The following is a 16,494-nucleotide window of genomic DNA, read 5'->3' as shown; positions in this document are numbered from 1 at the left end:
TGATTTGGTGTTGAAGATGTTGATTATAAAACGTTAGTTAGGCCGGGCATGGTGGCTCCACTTTGGGAGGCCAAAGTGGGCCGATCACTTGAGGTCAGGAGTTCAAGGCCAACCTGGCCAACATAGTGAAAACTCGTCTCTACAAAAAATACAAAAGTTAGCTGGGGGTGGTGGCGCGTGTCTATAATCCCAGCTACTTGGAAGGCTGAGACACGAGAATTGCTTGAACCTGGGAAGCAGAGGTTGCAGTGAGCCAAGATCGTGCCACTGCACTCCAGCCTGGGCCATAGAGTGAGACTCTGTCTCAAACAAACAAACAAACAAAACAAAACCAGAAAAAGTTAGTTAGAAATCTGTCCCAGGTTAGGAGAAAAAAAAAACTAATAATAATGATAATTACAAAATAGTCCATAATAAAACTTTCAACTCCCCATGGAATTAATTCTATTTTTTGGTATGTCTTGCTGACATAACCCTCCCCTTTTAACCCCCTCCTCCACCAATTATATGAAGTTAAATAATTGAACAGATAATTTGCTAATCAATACATGATATTCACTTCTCTATAAAGTGCTTGTTTAATAAAGTCTATACTAAATATGCTTTTTTTTGGACTCAGTAAACATAGTTAAATACATTTTACTTGGATCATTTTGGATGAAATTATTTAGACATGAAAATATTGAATTTACATTTATGTTAATTATCTTGTGATCTTGGAAAGTCACTTATTGTCTGGGAAGGAGTCCCACTTTGAAAACTCCAGTATCAGAGCTGAGATGAGATCACAGGCTGCTGGTCAAAACTGGCTTTGTATTGTCTAAGAAAATTATGAATGAGTTGTCAGCATTTAAAAGGTGAGCTCATATTAAAATCTGAATTTCTGGGTTCTCTTGAAAAAGAAGACTGTGATATATAGCTGTCAATTTTTCTTGAGCAAAAAGAAACTCAAGTTGGTTAGTGCTTGCTTACATAGACATGGACTCTCCATTTTCCTACATTTATATCAACTGCTTGGTCTCTACAGGGCTTTAAGTTCATAATCTTCAGACTAAATATTCTGAGAGTTCCTGCTAGATCTAGGATTCTAACTATCTGAATGTATCTATGAAGCACCCATAATATAGATTTGAATAGCTGTAGTAAATGGAAAATTTGAGCAATTTTCCAGTTACATTTAGGTGAAAGGTTTCCTTGTCTTCTTGTCTAAATACTTCAGGTAATTCTTCCAATTCAATGGTAGTTTCAGGTAGATTTTGTGCAGAACATACTTTCTTTGTAATGTTCAAGTACTAGGGATCAACACTACATTTTTCTTTTGAAAATTAAAATGGGCCGGGCGCGGTGGCTCAAGCCTGTAATCCCAGCACTTTGGGAGGCCGAGACGGGCGGATCACAAGGTCAGGAGATCGAGACCATCCTGGCTAACCCGGTGAAACCCCGTCTCTACTAAAAAATACAAAAAACTAGCCGGGCGAGGTGGCGGGCGCCTGTAGTCCCAGCTACTCCAGAGGCTGAGGCAGGAGAATGGCGTGAACCCGGGAGGTGGAGCTTGCAGTGAGCTGAAATCCGGCCACTGCACTCCAGCCTGGGTGACAGAGCGAGACTCCGTCTCCATTAAATGATTCCATCACGTCAAAAGCAATGGGAAATTAAATGAGGCAGTTTTTTAAAAATATAACAAAAAAATTAGAGAAAGCAAAAGGTTTTGGAAAAAAATGATTTTTAAGTTTAAAGATTCCAAAAATGTGAAGAAATTGGAATCAGCACTACTGAAAACTGAATAAGTGTTTTGAAAGTTCAAATATAGAAACTATCTAAAAAAGAAAAACATAAATAGAAATTATGAGTAAAAAGAGAAAATATATAAGAAGCCAGGAGACTTATGCCAAGAATAGAATTTCCAGAAAGAGAGAAGGCAAATGAAGAGAAGGAAGCAATAATTCAAGAAATTTTAGAAAGAAAACTTATCTGAGCTTTAAAAGTAATCAAGTTGGTTTTGAGTGAGATTCTTAATCCTGAGTTCTAATTCGATTGCACTGTGATCTGAGAGACTGTTATGATTTCCATTCTTTTGCAGTTGTTGAGGAGTGTTTCACTTCCAATTATGTGGTCGATTTTAGAATAAGTGCTGTGTGTCATTGAGAAAAATGTATATTCTGTTGATTTGGGGTGGAGAGTTCTGCAGATGTCTATTAGGTCTGCTTGGTACAGAGCTGAGTTCAAGTCCTGAATATCCTTGTTAATTTTCTGTCTCGTTGATCTGTCATAATATTGACAGTGGGGTGTCAAAGTCTCCCAATATTATTGTGTGGGAGTCTAAGTCTCTTTGTAGGTCTCTAAGAACTTGCTTTATGAATCTGAGTGGGTGCATATATATTTAGGATAGTTAGCTCTTTATGTAATGCCCTTCTTTGTCTTTTTTGATCTTTGTTGGTTTCAAGTCTGTTTTATCAGAGACTAGGATTGCAACTCCTGCTTTTTTTTGCTTTCCATTTGCTTGGTAAGTCTTCCTCCATCCCTTTATTTTGAGCCTATGTGTGTCTTTGCACGTGAGATGGGTCTCCTGAATACAGCACACCAACAGGTCTTGACTCTTTATCCAATTTGCCATTCTGTGTCTTTTAATTGGGGCATTTAGCCCATTTACATTTAAGGTTAATATTGTTATGTGTGAATCTGATCCTGTTGTCATGATGCTAGCTGGTTATTTTGCCCATTAGTTGATGCAGTTTCTTCATCATGTCGATGGTCTTTACATTTTGGTGTGTTTTTGCAGTGGCTGGTACTGGTTTTTCCTTTCCATATTCAGTGCTTCCTTCAGGAGCCCTTGTAAGGCAGGCCTGGTGGTGCCAAAATCCCTCAGCACTTGCTTGTCTGTAAAGGATTTTATTGTTCTTCACTTAGGAAGCTTAGTTTGGCTGGATATGAAATTCTGGGTTGAAAATTCTTTTCTTTAAGAATGTTGAATATTGGTCCCCACTCTGTTCTGGCTTGTAGGGTTTCTGCAGAGAGATCTGCTGTTAGTTTGATGGGCTTCCCTTTGTAGGTAACCTGACCTTTCTCTCTGGCTGTCCTTAACATAGTTTTCCTTCATTTCAACCTTGGTGAATCTGATGATTATGTGTCTTGGGGTTGCTCTTCTTGAGGAATATCTTAGTGGTGTTCTCTGCATTTCTTGAATTTGAATGTTGGCCTGCCTTGCTAGGTTGGGGAAGTTCTCCTGGATAATATCTGGAAGTGTGTTTTCCAACTTGGTTCCATTCTCCCCATCACTTTCAGGTACACCAATCAATCATAGATTTGGTCTTTTCACCTAATCCCATATTTCTTGGAGGCATTGTTCGTTCCTTTTCATTCTTTTTTCTTTAATCTTGTCTTCACACCTTATTTTAATAAGTTAATCTTCAGTCTCTGATACCCTTTCTTCCTCTTGATTGATTTAGCTATTGATATTTGTGTATGCTTCACGAAGTTCTTATGCTGTGTTTTTCAGCTCCATCAGGTCATTTATTCCTCTCTAAAATAGTTATTCTAGTTAGCAGTTCCTGTAACCTTTTATCAAGGTTCTTAGCTTCCTTGCATTGGGTTAGAACATGCTCCTTTAGCTCAGAGGAGTTTGTTATTACCCACCTTCCGAAGCCTACTTCTGTCAATTCATCAATCTCATTCTCTGTCCAGTTTTGTGCCCTTGTGGGAGAGGAGTTGCAATCATTTGGAGAAGAGGCATTCTGGTTTTTGGAATTTTCAGCGTTTTTGTGCCAGTTTTTCCTTTTCTTCATGGATTTATCTACTTCTGATCTTTGAGGCTGGTGACCTTTGGATGGGGTTTTTGTGTGGGGGTCCTTTATGTTGATGTTGATGTTGTTGCTTTGTTTGTTAGTTTTCCTTCTAACAGTCAGGCCCCTCTTCTGCTGGTCTGCTGCAGTTTGCTGGAGGTCCACTCCAGACCCTGTTCATCTGGGTATCACCAGTGGAGGCTGCACAACAGCAAAGATTGTTGTCTGCTCCTTCCTTACATCAAGGGGCACTGGCCTGATGCCTGCCGGATATCTCCTGTATGAGGTGTCTGCTGACCCCTGTTGGGAGGTCTCTCCCAGTCAGGAGGCGTGGGGGTCAGAAACTTACTTGAGGAGGCAGTCTGCCCCTTAGCAGAGCTGGTGCGCCGTGCTGGTAGAATCCCTCTTGTTATGATCAGCTGCACTCTTCAGAGCTGGCAGGCAGGAACGATTAAATCCGCAGAAGCTCTGCCCATAGCCGCCCCTTCCCCCAGGTGCTCTGTCCCAGGGAGATGGGGGTTTTGTCTGTAAGCCCCTGACTGGGGCTCTGCCTTTTCTTCAGAGATGCCCTGACGAGTGAGGAGGAAACTAGAGAAGCAGTTCTGCCCAGTCCAGACCAAACTCATTGTTCAGTTTCCTGAACCTGGCCAAGGAGGCAGATTTTGGAGAGCTACTAGTATACTGACTCTCCTGGTTCAACAATGGAAAGAGAAGAAGAGTATCTCTTTCAAATCTCCACAAGGAGCCTTGGCAAGAGTAATTTGAAAATTTAATGGATGTCTTTTGAAAATTTACTTCCTGTTAGCACTTTTCTTTTCTCTCTCTCTCTCTTTTTTTTTCCTATCTTTTGAGACAGGGTCTTGCTCTGTCACCCAAGGTGGAGTGCAGTGGCCCTATCACAGCTCACTGCAGCCTCAGCCTGCTGGGCTGAAGCAGTCCTCCCACCTCAGGCACCCGAGTAGCTGGGATAACAGGCATGTGCCACCATGCCTGGCTAGTTTTTCTTTTAAATTATTATTATACTTTAAATTCTAGGGTACATGTGCACAAAATGCAGGTTTGTTACATATGTATACATGTGCCATGTTGGTATGCTGCACCCATTAACTTGTCATTTACATTAGGTATTTCTCCTAATGTTATCCTTCCCCCATTCCCCCACCGCAGGACAAGCACTGGTGTGTGATGTTTCCCACCCTGTGTCTAAGTGCTCTCATTGTTCAGTTTCCACCTATGAGTGAGAACATGCAGTGTTTGGTTTTCTGTCCTTGTGATAGTTTGCTCAGAATGATGGTTTCCAGCTTCATCCATGTCCCTGCAAAGGACATGAACTCATCCTTTTTTATGGTTGCATAGTATTCCATGGTGTATATGCGCCACACTTTCTTAATCCAGTCTATCACTGATGGACTTTTGCGTTGGTTCCAAGTCTTTGCTATTGTGAATAGTGCCACAATAAACACATGTGTGCATGTGTCTTTATAGTAGCATGATTTACAATTCTTTGGGTATATACCCAGTAATGGGATCGCTGGGTCAAATGGTATTTCTAGTTTTAGATCCTTGAGGAATCGCCACACTGTCTTCCACAATGGTTGAACTAGTTTACAGTCCCACCAACAGTGTAAATGCATTCTTATTTCTCCACATCCTCTCCAGCACCTGTTGTTTCCTGACTTTTTAATGATCGCCATTCTAACTGGTGTGAGATGGTATCTCATTGTGGTTTTGATTTGCATTTCTCTGATGACCAGTGATGATGAGCATTTTTTCATGTGTCTGTTGGCTGCATAAATGTCTTCTTTTGAAAAGTGTCTGTTCATATCCTTTGTCCACTTTTTGATGGGGTTGTTTGATTTTTTTTCTTGTAAATTTTATTAACTTCTTTGCAGATTCTGGAAATTAGCCCTTTGTCAGATGGGTAGATTGCAAAAATTTTCTCTCATTCTATAGGTTGCCTGTTCACTCTGATGGTAGTTTCTTTTGCTATGCAGAAGCTCTTTAGTTTAATTAGATCCCATTTGTCAATTTTGGCTTTTGTTGCCATTGCTTTTGGTGTTTTAGACATGAAGTCCTTGCCCATATCTATGTCCTGAATGGTATTGCCTAGGTTTTCTTGTAGAGTTTTTATGGTTTCAGGTCTATCATTTAAGTCTTTAATCCATCTTGAATTAATTTTTGTATAAGATATAAGGAAGGGATCCAGTTTCAGCTTTCTAGATATGACTAGCCAGTTTCCCCAGCACCATTTATTAAATAGGGGATTCTTTCTCCATTTCTTGTTTTTGTCAGGATTGTCAAAGATCAGATGGTCATAGAAGTGTGCTGTTATTTCTGAGCCTCTGTTCCGTCCCAGTGGTCTGTATCTCTGTTTTGGTACTAGTACCATGCTGTTTTGGTTACTGTAGCTTTGTAGTATAGTTTGAAGTCAGGTAGCTTGATGCCTCCAGCTTTGTTCTTTTGGCTTAGGATTGCCTTGGCAATGTGGGCTCTTTTTTGGTTCCATATGAACTTTAAAGTAGTTTTTTCCAATTCTGTGAAGAAAGTCATTGGTAGCTTGATGGGGATGGCATTGAATCTATAAATTACCTTGGGCAGTACGGCCATTTTCATGATATTGATTCTGCTTATCCATGAGCATGGAATGTTTTTCCATTTGTTTGTGTCCTCTTTTATTTCGATGAGCAGTGGTTTGTAGTTCCTCTTGAAGAGGTCCTTCACATCTCTTGTAAATTGGAATCCTAGGTATTTTATTCTCTTTGTAGCAATTGTGAATGGGAGTTCACTCATGATTTGGCTCTTTGTCTGTTATTGGTGTGTAAGAATGCTTGTGATTTTTGCACATTGATTTTGTATCCTGAGACTTTGCTTAAGTTGTTTATCAGCTTAAGGAGGTTTTGGGCTGAGACGATGGGGTTTTCTAAATATACTATCATGTCATCTGCAAACAGGGACAATTTGACTCCCTCTTTTCCTAATTGAATACCCTTTATTTCTTTCTCTTGCCTGACTGCCCTGGCCAGAACTTCCAACACTATGTTGCATAGGAGTGGTGAGAAAGGGCATCCCTGTCTTGTGCCACTTTTCAGAGGGAATGCTTCCAGTTTGTGCCCATTCAGTATGATACTGGCTGTGGGTTTGTCATAAATAGCTCTTATTATTTTGAGATACATTCCACCAATACCTCGTTTATTGAAAGTTTTTAGCATGAAGGACTGTTGAATTTTGTTGAAGGCTTTTTCTGCATCTATTGAGATAATTATGTGGTTTTTGTCTTTGGTTCTGTTTATGTGATGGATTATGTTTATTGATTTGCGTATGTTGAACCAGTCTTGCATCCCAGGGATGAAGCCAACTTGATCTTGGTGGATTTTTTTTTTCCTATTTTTTTGTAGAGGCGAGATCTCACTATGTTGCCCAGGCCGGTCTGGAGCTCCTGAGCTCAAGGGAATCCTTCTGCCTTAGCCTCCCAGAGTGCTAGGATTACAGGCTTGAACCATCATGCCTAGCATCTTTCTTTTCTTTTTTTTCTTTCCCTTTCCTTCCCTTTTCTTTTTTCTTTTCCTTTTCCCTCCCTCCCTCCCTCCCTCCTTCCTTCTTTCCTTCCTTCTTCTCTTTCTTTTCTTTTTTATTTTCTTTCTTTTCTTTTCCTTTCTTTTCTTTTTTCTGAGACAGAGTTTTACTCAGTCACCCCTGCTGGAGTGCAGTGGAGTGATCTCAGCTCACTGCAACCTCTGCCTCCTGGGTTCAAATGATTTTCCTGCCTTAGCCTCCCGAGTAGCTGGGATTACAGGTGCACACCACCACGCCCGGCTAATTTTTTGTATTTTTTAGTAGAGACGGGGTTTCACCATCTTGGCCAGGCTGGTCTCGAACTCCTGATCTTGAGTGATCCACCCGCCTTGGCCTCCCAAAGTGCTGGGATTACAGGCGTGAGCCAACTGCGCCCGGCCCTTTCTTTCTTTCTTACTTCCATTTTTATTTTGGATTCAAGGGGTACATGTGTAGGTTTGTTACAAGGGTAGATTTTGTGGTGCTGAAATTTGGGCTATTGATTCTGTCATCCAGATAGTGAACATAGTATTCAGTGGGAAGTTTTTCAGTCCTTGATCCCCTCCCTCCCTCATTTTTAAGTCCCTAGTGTTTATTTTTCTCATCTTTATGTCTGTATGTACCCAAGATTTAGCTGCCACTTATAAGTGAGAACATGTGATATTTGGTTTTCAATTTCTGCATTAATTCACTTAGGATAATGGCCACCATCTGCGTCCATGTTGCTGCAAAGAACATGATTTCATTTTTTATGGCTGCATAATATTCCATAGTGTATATGTATCACATTTTCTTTATCCAATCCACTGTTGATGGGCACCTAGGTTGAGTTCATGTCTTTGCTATTGTGAATGGTGCTGCGATGAACATAAGAGTGCATGTGTCTTTTGTTAGAACAATTTACTCTCTTTGGGTATATACCAAGTAATGACATTGCTGGGTCGAATGGTAGTTCTATTTTTAACACTACTTTTTTTCTATTTTACAATTGAGGAGCCTTTTTGAGTTCTAACATTTATATATTCTTAAGTAGAATGCTTCATTTATTCACAGAATATACAATGGAAATTACCCAGCTATTGTTCAACAGGTAGTTCCTGATTCAATATGTTCTGAGAACAACTCTTACATCACTAGTACAGAGATTAAAGATGTGGCGCCACAATTTTGATTTTCTTCCAAAGGACTAGATCTTAAAGTCTGTGACACTGCCTATTTAATTAAAAGGGAGTAACTAGTACTTACAGCTTTGCAATGGGACCCTTCATAAGGGATGTCGGTGTCTAGGTTGTGAACAAAGTTTACTGGTTAGCATGTTTCTGATGTTCTTGGATGTTTTCTAGTACCTGTCACAAACACTAACAGCATTTGTTCTAACATCTGCTTTAAAACAGGCACTATATAAGACCAAAAAAATCGCACGTCTACTTATGGAGGAGTCTTTGAATATCTTTTAAATGATAGAGATCATGTACTCTATATGAATAGGCTATAGAATAAAACATTTTAGTTTTCATCAGTTTTCAAATTCAGGATTTTTCTTTTCAATTATAGATTGTAAGAGGGTAGTAATATGTACGACATTTAAAAAAATATATAGGTGCATATATATGTGTGTGAGTATATATATACTTAATAAGGAGTGAGGTCCATGAAATTGGGTTATGGGTTGGTAGTCACAACTCCACCTGTAGCACCCCTTCACCACACAAATGTCAAAACAGGATCACAGTGTAGAAACAGAAGAGTGCAGGATATATTAGAATCTGAAATCTTTCTCAAGGATACGAGGTGCCTGGTAGAACTTTATTTACGTGTTAGGAAATTTTAACATGAGCTTTTTAAGAAATGGAATTGAAAAATCCAGAGGAAGAGGTGAGTTTGTAACAATTAAGCATACTGAAAAAAATTAGGTTTGGAATTTTGCAGTAAGTTTGTTAAGCTTTACTGTGTTTTTGCTATGGGGGACAGTTGGATTTTTCTTTTTTTTTCATTTTATCCTCTGTCCTTACTATTTTTAATATTTGGAATGGTAATTACTGAAAATTGGAGAGGGGCATAGAGTGACTTAGGGAGGGCAAAGGGAGGTTTTGTTTTGTTTTTTATTTTTTGCAAGTTCTAAAACCTGAAAATGATTCTGGAGTCTCCTGAAAATATTCAGACACATTGAAGAATTTTTATCGAGTAATACAATATTCTAATTGAGGCATACACATTGTTCCAGGAGACTGTTAAATTCTAAAGATAAAAGTTTGATTATGCTTCTGTTTTGACTTCAATAAACTATTCACATAATGTAATTTTAATATACACTAATACGTATGAAAGTTGTGTATGCTCTCCAAGGTTTAAGGTATAAACCTGGGAGAATTACTAAGGTAATGGAGAATTACTAAGCAATTTCAGCTACTGTTATTAGCATTTCCTGAAACTCCGCAGGCTGATGTGGCAAAGGAGAAATAGCAATCTGAGTTGTGAAAAGCTAGGCCGCATTTTGGTCCTGAAAAATCGCTTGCTGTGAACTTGGGCCAGTTTTTGATTTTTTAAATGGCATAACAATTCGTTGCTACAAGAGGTTACATCAGGAAAATTTCCTAAGGATTTAAGATTTTGTTCATCTGTTGAGTTCTTTTGGGTCATTTATTTAGGAGGAGGTATCTGCTCCTTTTTGAGTTGCTTCACGAAAGACTTGAGTGAGAAGGCAGAATATAATAAGAATGATTATGCTGGTAAGGAAGACATATATATGAGATGGGTTATCCTTTACACCTACGTCAGCTAAAACCGTCTCCGAACAAATCCAGCACTTGGCACTTTATTCGACGGTCCTAAAAATAGGGTCCTAAATTTAGAAGGCAAGGTGCTACTTTTAGTTCCTCTTCTCGGAGGAAAACAGCCGCGCCGAGCCAGGCCAAGGTCCACGGGGATTTGATTTAGCATTTGGGTAACTGGGTGCTAATGGAATTGAAAACAGCTGGGCCTAGCAAATGCACAGGTGACTCAGGTAAGCGAGGAAACCCGATCGAGGTTCTCTTGCGTGGGACAGGTTAAACTCGGACTAGACCACAGCTGAGCCGGGACGCCTTCCTGTCCAAAGTCCAAGGTCCGGACTTGGTTGGCAGGGCGCACCGGCACCGGCGCGTGCCCCGCAGGCCATTTTTTCTGACTGGAATGACGGCGGCGGCTGGCTTCTCGGGGCCGCCGGGGTCTCCCGGGGTACGCCGCCGTCAGGGCTTCTGCAGGGCGCAGAGAGCAGGCTCTAGCGGGACTGCGGCAGGAAAGCCTTGGGTGTCGGGGCTGGGCCTGGCGCCGGTCCTGGGTCGAGGGGGCGCGCTGCGCTCGCCCCCAGGGGTTGTATAGAGACGCCTCTAGGAGAAGCCTCGCCGCCGCCACCGCGGCCGCCCGAGGCGGGGGACCTTGGGACACAGCCCTAGTCTTTGGGGCTGTGCGGCTCACAAGACAGCGCACAGTATGAGGCCGAATCCCATCCTCTAGTGCAAAGCCTCTCTACTACCACGGATAGGTGACTGCGCTAGGTAGAGCGCCGGCCCCTTTAAGAGCGAACGACCAGGACACGTCTGCGAAGCTTGCGCGAAGAAGGGGAAGTTTGCGGCTGTCCGCGCCTCCCCGCCTTCTCGCGGCTGCCTGGCCGAAACCAAACCGAGGGTTGGGGTGGCGAGGACAGGGTGCGTCGCAGGCTTGTGCAAGTCGGGCTCGGACCTGCGCTGCCTCAGGATGTAAAGTGTAACAAGGGGGTCGGGATGGGCAGCGTGGGCCTGTGAGGCCTGTGGGTGCCCGCGTCCCCCAGCTCCCCCCGCAGCCGGCTCCGCAGTGGTCCGCTCCTGTTGCCGGGTGCGGATTCGGGTTCCGGACCTAAGGCTGTGTGTTTTCCGCCGTTTATCGTGTCCCCGACAGGCCGGGGTTACTGCGGCGACCACGAGAGCAGCTTTGGTGCTATGGAGGAGCCCGGGGCTACCCCTCAACCGTATTTGGGGCTGGTCCTGGAGGAGCTACGCAGGGTGAGCCCAGGCGCGATGAGTGTTACGTGGCCCAGGGGTCGCGGGAGCCGCCGGGGAAGGAAGCAGTAGATGGGCTTTGGGGTGTGAGCCGCAGTGGTTGGAGGTCCCGAAGCCAGTCGTCGTCTACTGCCCGGCTCCGGCCTGTGTTCGAGGCAGTAGTGAGGCTCGCAGGGCGCTTGAGTGGTTTTTGTGTGATGGTGGAGGACCTGGGGCTCTGGAAGGTGAAGAAAGCACTTGCTTAGCTGGACTTTGCAAGGATGTAAATGTTTCCCGATTCCTGAAACTAATTAGTCTTTCCGCTATGTTGTTTATTTTGAGCAGGGGTCAGTGACACGTGGTTCCTTCGACTGTGAGAAACTTGAGGACTGTTCCTTTAAATTAGTTACATTTAGTGATGTAACTTTTCGTTGAACCTTGAAAGGACACCTGAGGTTGGGCGGGGAGTTGAAATTTTGATTCTGCATTTTTTTTTTTTTTTTTTTTTGGAAAGAATGCCCTTTTGAGATGCTCTACCATGAGTGAGTTTGTTCTTCGCTTCTGTCTTGTTAATGTACAGTCTAGAGATAGTCAACTCCCATGTTCAAATTTTGTTTTTTTAAAGTCTAGTTTATAATCAGGTTTTAGAGATTTTTCTCCTTAAGTGTTTACAGGTATCTTTGTTCACATGTGTAGGGGCATTTATGTCGCCGTGTTTTTAAAAACTGGATTAAATCTTTAAAAAGACCACGTAATTTTGAGGCAGTTATGATTATATTTTCTTGTTATGTGAATTAAAAGTACTGTTGCCATGGTGTTAGTTTATGAGTTCATAGTTTGTCTAGTGCATATGTATATGTATTTAATATGAAAGGAGCACCTTTATGGAGATTCTAAATGGACGAAGATATAGTTTTGGCCACTAGCATCATGTTGTCAAGAGAAGACCAAAAAAAAAAAAAAAAAAAAAAAAGTACAAAGTAGAAACTGATGAAGTGCTTACCTAAGCATACACACAAAGTGCTTGTGAAATTGGGGGGTGGGAGGGATTACATTTTCTTGAGCGTTAGGAAAGTCTTTCCAAGGCTGAGCAAATAATTTAAGCAGAGGAGGCATGAAACAGCACGGTGGGTGCAGGGAGCTAGGAGCTATATTACTTAGAGTGTAAAGTGGGCTTAGGGAGTGATGTGCAATGATGCTTGCCGGAGATGTAAGTAGGTTCCAAGTGCTGTAGGTGTTGGAGAGCTGTTGAAGGCTTTTCCGTGGTTAGGCTTTGGTTTAAAAGCTCTTCTTGATAGTAGCATGTAGATTAGATGTCAGGGAAACAAAACTTGAAATAGGGATTAAGGGAGAGATAACAGTAGTAGGGATAGAAAAGAGGGTACTGTGTGGGGAAATAGCCTCATAAGAGCTAAAATATGTTTGGCTTTATTGATTGCATGTGAAGGGTGAGAGAAAGAGAAGGAATCTAGAAGGACTTCCAGGTTTCTGGCTGTGGTAACTTATTCATGGAGGTAGGGTTTATAGGAAGAGAAGCATATTGTGGGATGGGAGATAATTTCAGATTGCACATTATTTCCCTTTCTTCACTAAAAACAATAATAATCAAGATTTAGTTTTTATAGGACTGCCAATTTACAGAGACATGGAGAAATGCAGCCAGATTTTGCAGTTTTCTCTAGTCTGGTGCATTGTATCTTCACCTGCACAGTTTTTTTTTTTTTTTTTTTTTTTTGCTAAATGCAACTACCCTGGCCTGGGGGCTAGGATGGCGCAGCACTCTTCTGCTCTAAATTTTTTTTTAGGTTTTAAAAATTATTTTGTATTGAGATGTATTCACACAACATAAAATTAATCCTTTTATAATGTCCACTTCAGTGCTGTTTTTGGTATATTCACTATGTTATGCAACTGTCAGCACAGTTCCTCAACATTTTTATCACTCCAGAAAATAAACTCTGTACTGATTAGCAGTCTTAATTCCCATCCCTCATCCCTTGACAACCACTAATCTATTTTCTGTCTGTATGAACATGTCTGTTCTGCATGTGTCATGTAGTCATACTCTATGTGGCCCTTTGGCTTCTTTTACTTAGCATGTTTTCAAGGCCTATCCATGTTGTAGCATGTAACAGAGCTTCATTTCTTTTTTCTTTCTTTCTTTTTTTTGAGACAGGGTCTCACTCCTGTCACCCAGGGGGGAGTGCAGTGGCACGATCTCAGCTCATTGTAGCTTAGACCTCTCCGGCTCAGGTGATCCTCCCACCTCAGCCTCCTGCATAGGTGAGATCACAGGCATATACCACCAAGCCTGGCTAATTTTTTTGTATTTTTTGTAGAGACAGGATTTCTTCATGTTACCCAGGCTGGTCTTGAGCTCCTAGACTCAAGTGATCTGCCCACCTTGGCCTCCGAAAATGCTGGGATTACAGGCGTGAGCCACTTCACCTGGCCCTTCATTTCTTTTTATGGCTGAAAAAATATTCCGTTGTGTGAATATATCCCATTTATGTCATAGTTGATGGACATATGGATTATTAATACTTTTTGGCTGTTACGAATAATACTGCTATGTGTACAAGTTTTTATATATGTTTTTAGTTCTCCTGGGTAAGTACCTGGGGTGGAATTGCTGAGTCATATTTGCCATATGTTTAACTTTTTGAGAATTGCCAAATTGTTTTCCACAGAGGTCACACCATTTTACATCCCCACTAGCCGTTTATGAGGGTTTCAGTTTTCTGTATCCTCTTCAACGCTTGTGATTTTCTGTTTTCTTTTGTTTTTAATTGTCACCCTTGTGAGTGTACAAGTGAGTGGTATTTCACTCTTTTTTTTTTTATTTTGAGACCGAGTCTCGCTCTGTCATCCAGACTGGAGTGCAGTGGTGTGATCTCGGCTCACTGCAACCTCCACCTCCCAGGTTCAAGAGATTCTCCTGCCTCAGCCTCCTGAGTAGCTGGGACTATAGGCACTAACCACCACACCTGGCTAATTTATGTGTTTTTAGTAGAGACAGGTTTCACCATGTTGGCCAGGATGGTCTTGATCTCCTGAACTTGTGATTCACCTGCCTCACCATGTTGGCCAGGATCGTCTTGATCTCCTAACCTTGTGATTCACCTGCCTTGGCCTCCCAAAGTGCAGGGATTACAGGTGTGAGCCACCGTGCCTGGCTTAACTTTTTTTGTTTGTTTGTTTGTTTTGTTTTTTAAGAGATGGGGGTCTTGCTTTGTTGCCCAGGCTGGAGTGTAGTGACATGATCATAGCCCACTGCCACCTTAAATTCCTGGCCTCAAGGGATCCTCCTACCTCAGCCTTCCAGAGTGCTGGTATTACACATACAAGCCACCACACCAGGCCTCATGGTTGTTTTGATTTGTATTTTCCTAGTAACTAATGATGTTGAGCATGTGCTTATTGTTTATATCTTCTTTGGAGAAATGTCTATTCATTTCCTTTTGCTCACTTAAAAAATGGGTTGTCTTTTTATTGTTGAGTCGTAAGCATTCTTTATACATTTAGGGTGCTAGATACTTATCAGATAAATGATTTAGAAAGATTTTCTCTCATTCTGTGCATTTTCTTTTCACTTTCTTGGTGTGTCCTTTGAAGCATAAGCGTTCTAAATTTTGATTGAGTCCAATTTATCTTTTCTTCTTTGGTTGCTTGTGCTTTTGGTGCCATAGCTAAGAAACCGTTGCTTAAGACAAGGTTACAAAGATTTACAGTTATGCTTCCTTCTAAGAGTTTTAGCTCTTACAGGAAGTTATTCGATCCACTTTGAGTGATTTTGTTTTCATATGTGTTGTGAAGAATGGGTCTAGATTCATTCCTTGGCATATGTATATTTATTGGCTTATTCTAGTATGATTTGTTTGAAAGGACTGTTTTTTCCTTATTGATTTGTCTCAATGCTATTGAAAATAATTTACCATAAATTTAAGGTTTTATTTCTGGACTCTCATTTCTATTTCATTGGCCTGTGTCTGTCCCTATGCCATTACTACATTATCTTTAAAACATTTTTTTACCCAATGTCTTGATTATTGTAACTTTGTAGTAAGAAACAGTAGGGAAGTATGAGTCCCCCAATGTTGTTTTTGTTTGTCAGTATTCTTTTTCTTTATCAATATTGTTTTGGCTATGTGGAGTCCCTTGCATTTCTATATAAACTTTAGGAATTCAGTTTTAGGAATTTAAGATTTAATTTGTCCATTTCTGCAAAAAAGGCAGTTGGAATTTTGATAGGGGTTGCATTGAATCTGTAGATCAGTTTGGGGAGTATTGCTCTTAATAATATTAAGTCTTCCAAGCTGGGTGCAGTGGTTCATGCTTATAATCCCAGCACTTTGGGAGACCGAGGTGAGCAGATCATTTGATCCCAGGACTTCGAGACCAGCCTGGGCAACTTGGTGAAACTGTTGTGGTCTTTTGTCTCCTTAGCTCAGGTACGTCTGAGTTCTTGTCTCACAACCAAGAAGAATTAGGCATGCAGACCCCGGAGAGTGAGCGGAGTAGTATTTATTAAGTGAAAGGAAAGCTGTCAGCAAAGAGGGAATGCAGGGGGTGGTTCCCCTACCCGAAGGCGGGAAAGTCACCCTGTGTGGCTGGGTCTGGGTCCTTTTATGGACTCAGAATGGGGAGTGCATGCTGACTGGTTTGTGAGTATGCAAAAAGGTTAAAGCCAAGACACCACTCAAAGATGGGCATGACAATGTAGACAACTGATTAGGAGGCCGGGTGCGGTGGCTCATGCCTGTAATCCCAGCACTTTGGGAGGCTGAGGTGGATGGATCACGAGGTTAGGAGTTTGAGACCAGCCTGGCTAACATGGTGAAACCCTGTCTCTACTAAAGATAAAAAAAATTAGCTGAGCATGGTGGCGTGTATCTGTAATCCCAGCTACTCGGGAGGCTGAGGCAGGAGAATCGCTTGAACCCGGGAGGCAGAGGTTGCCGTGAGCTGAGATTGTGCCATTGCACTCCATCCTGGGTGACAGGGTGAGACTCCATCTCAAAAAAAAAAAACAAAAAAAACCCAAAAAAGAAAACATTAGTAAAGGGTAGGTATATGTAAAATAGGTGAAAGATGGGGATCAATCAGAGGAAAGCACACCAAGCAAGAGGGCAAGTTCTCCATCTGGTCCAAGGATTTAACTTGTAGCT

General features: G+C 41.7%; 1 protein-coding gene across 11 annotated transcripts in view; it reads left to right on the top strand.

Annotated features, from left to right (window-relative positions):
- MIA2 (MIA SH3 domain ER export factor 2) overlaps window positions 1-16,494 on the top strand; it is a 117,488-nt gene that overhangs the window by 22,125 nt on the left and 78,869 nt on the right. For 4 of the 11 annotated variants that reach the window (XM_050798949.1, XM_050798945.1, XM_050798952.1 and 1 more), the window contains exon 1: window positions 10,739-11,350. The exons of 3 other annotated variants lie outside the window; for them this stretch is intronic. In XM_050798949.1, coding sequence (XP_050654906.1) covers window positions 11,288-11,350 — 63 coding nt within the window. In that variant the 5' untranslated portion in view covers window positions 10,739-11,287. Of the gene's footprint in view, window positions 1-9,063; window positions 9,207-9,492; window positions 10,336-10,473; window positions 10,548-10,738; window positions 11,351-16,494 lie in introns of those variants that run through there. 4 more of the 11 variants (XM_050798950.1, XM_050798947.1, XM_050798948.1 and 1 more) reach the window with 3 other exon arrangements.

This window comes from Macaca thibetana, chromosome 7, assembly GCF_024542745.1.
Source record: "Macaca thibetana thibetana isolate TM-01 chromosome 7, ASM2454274v1, whole genome shotgun sequence".
NCBI classification, from domain to species: Eukaryota; Metazoa; Chordata; class Mammalia; order Primates; family Cercopithecidae; genus Macaca; species Macaca thibetana.
The sequence above is the reverse complement of the archived record's forward strand: the minus strand, read 5'-3'. Positions and strand labels throughout refer to the sequence as shown.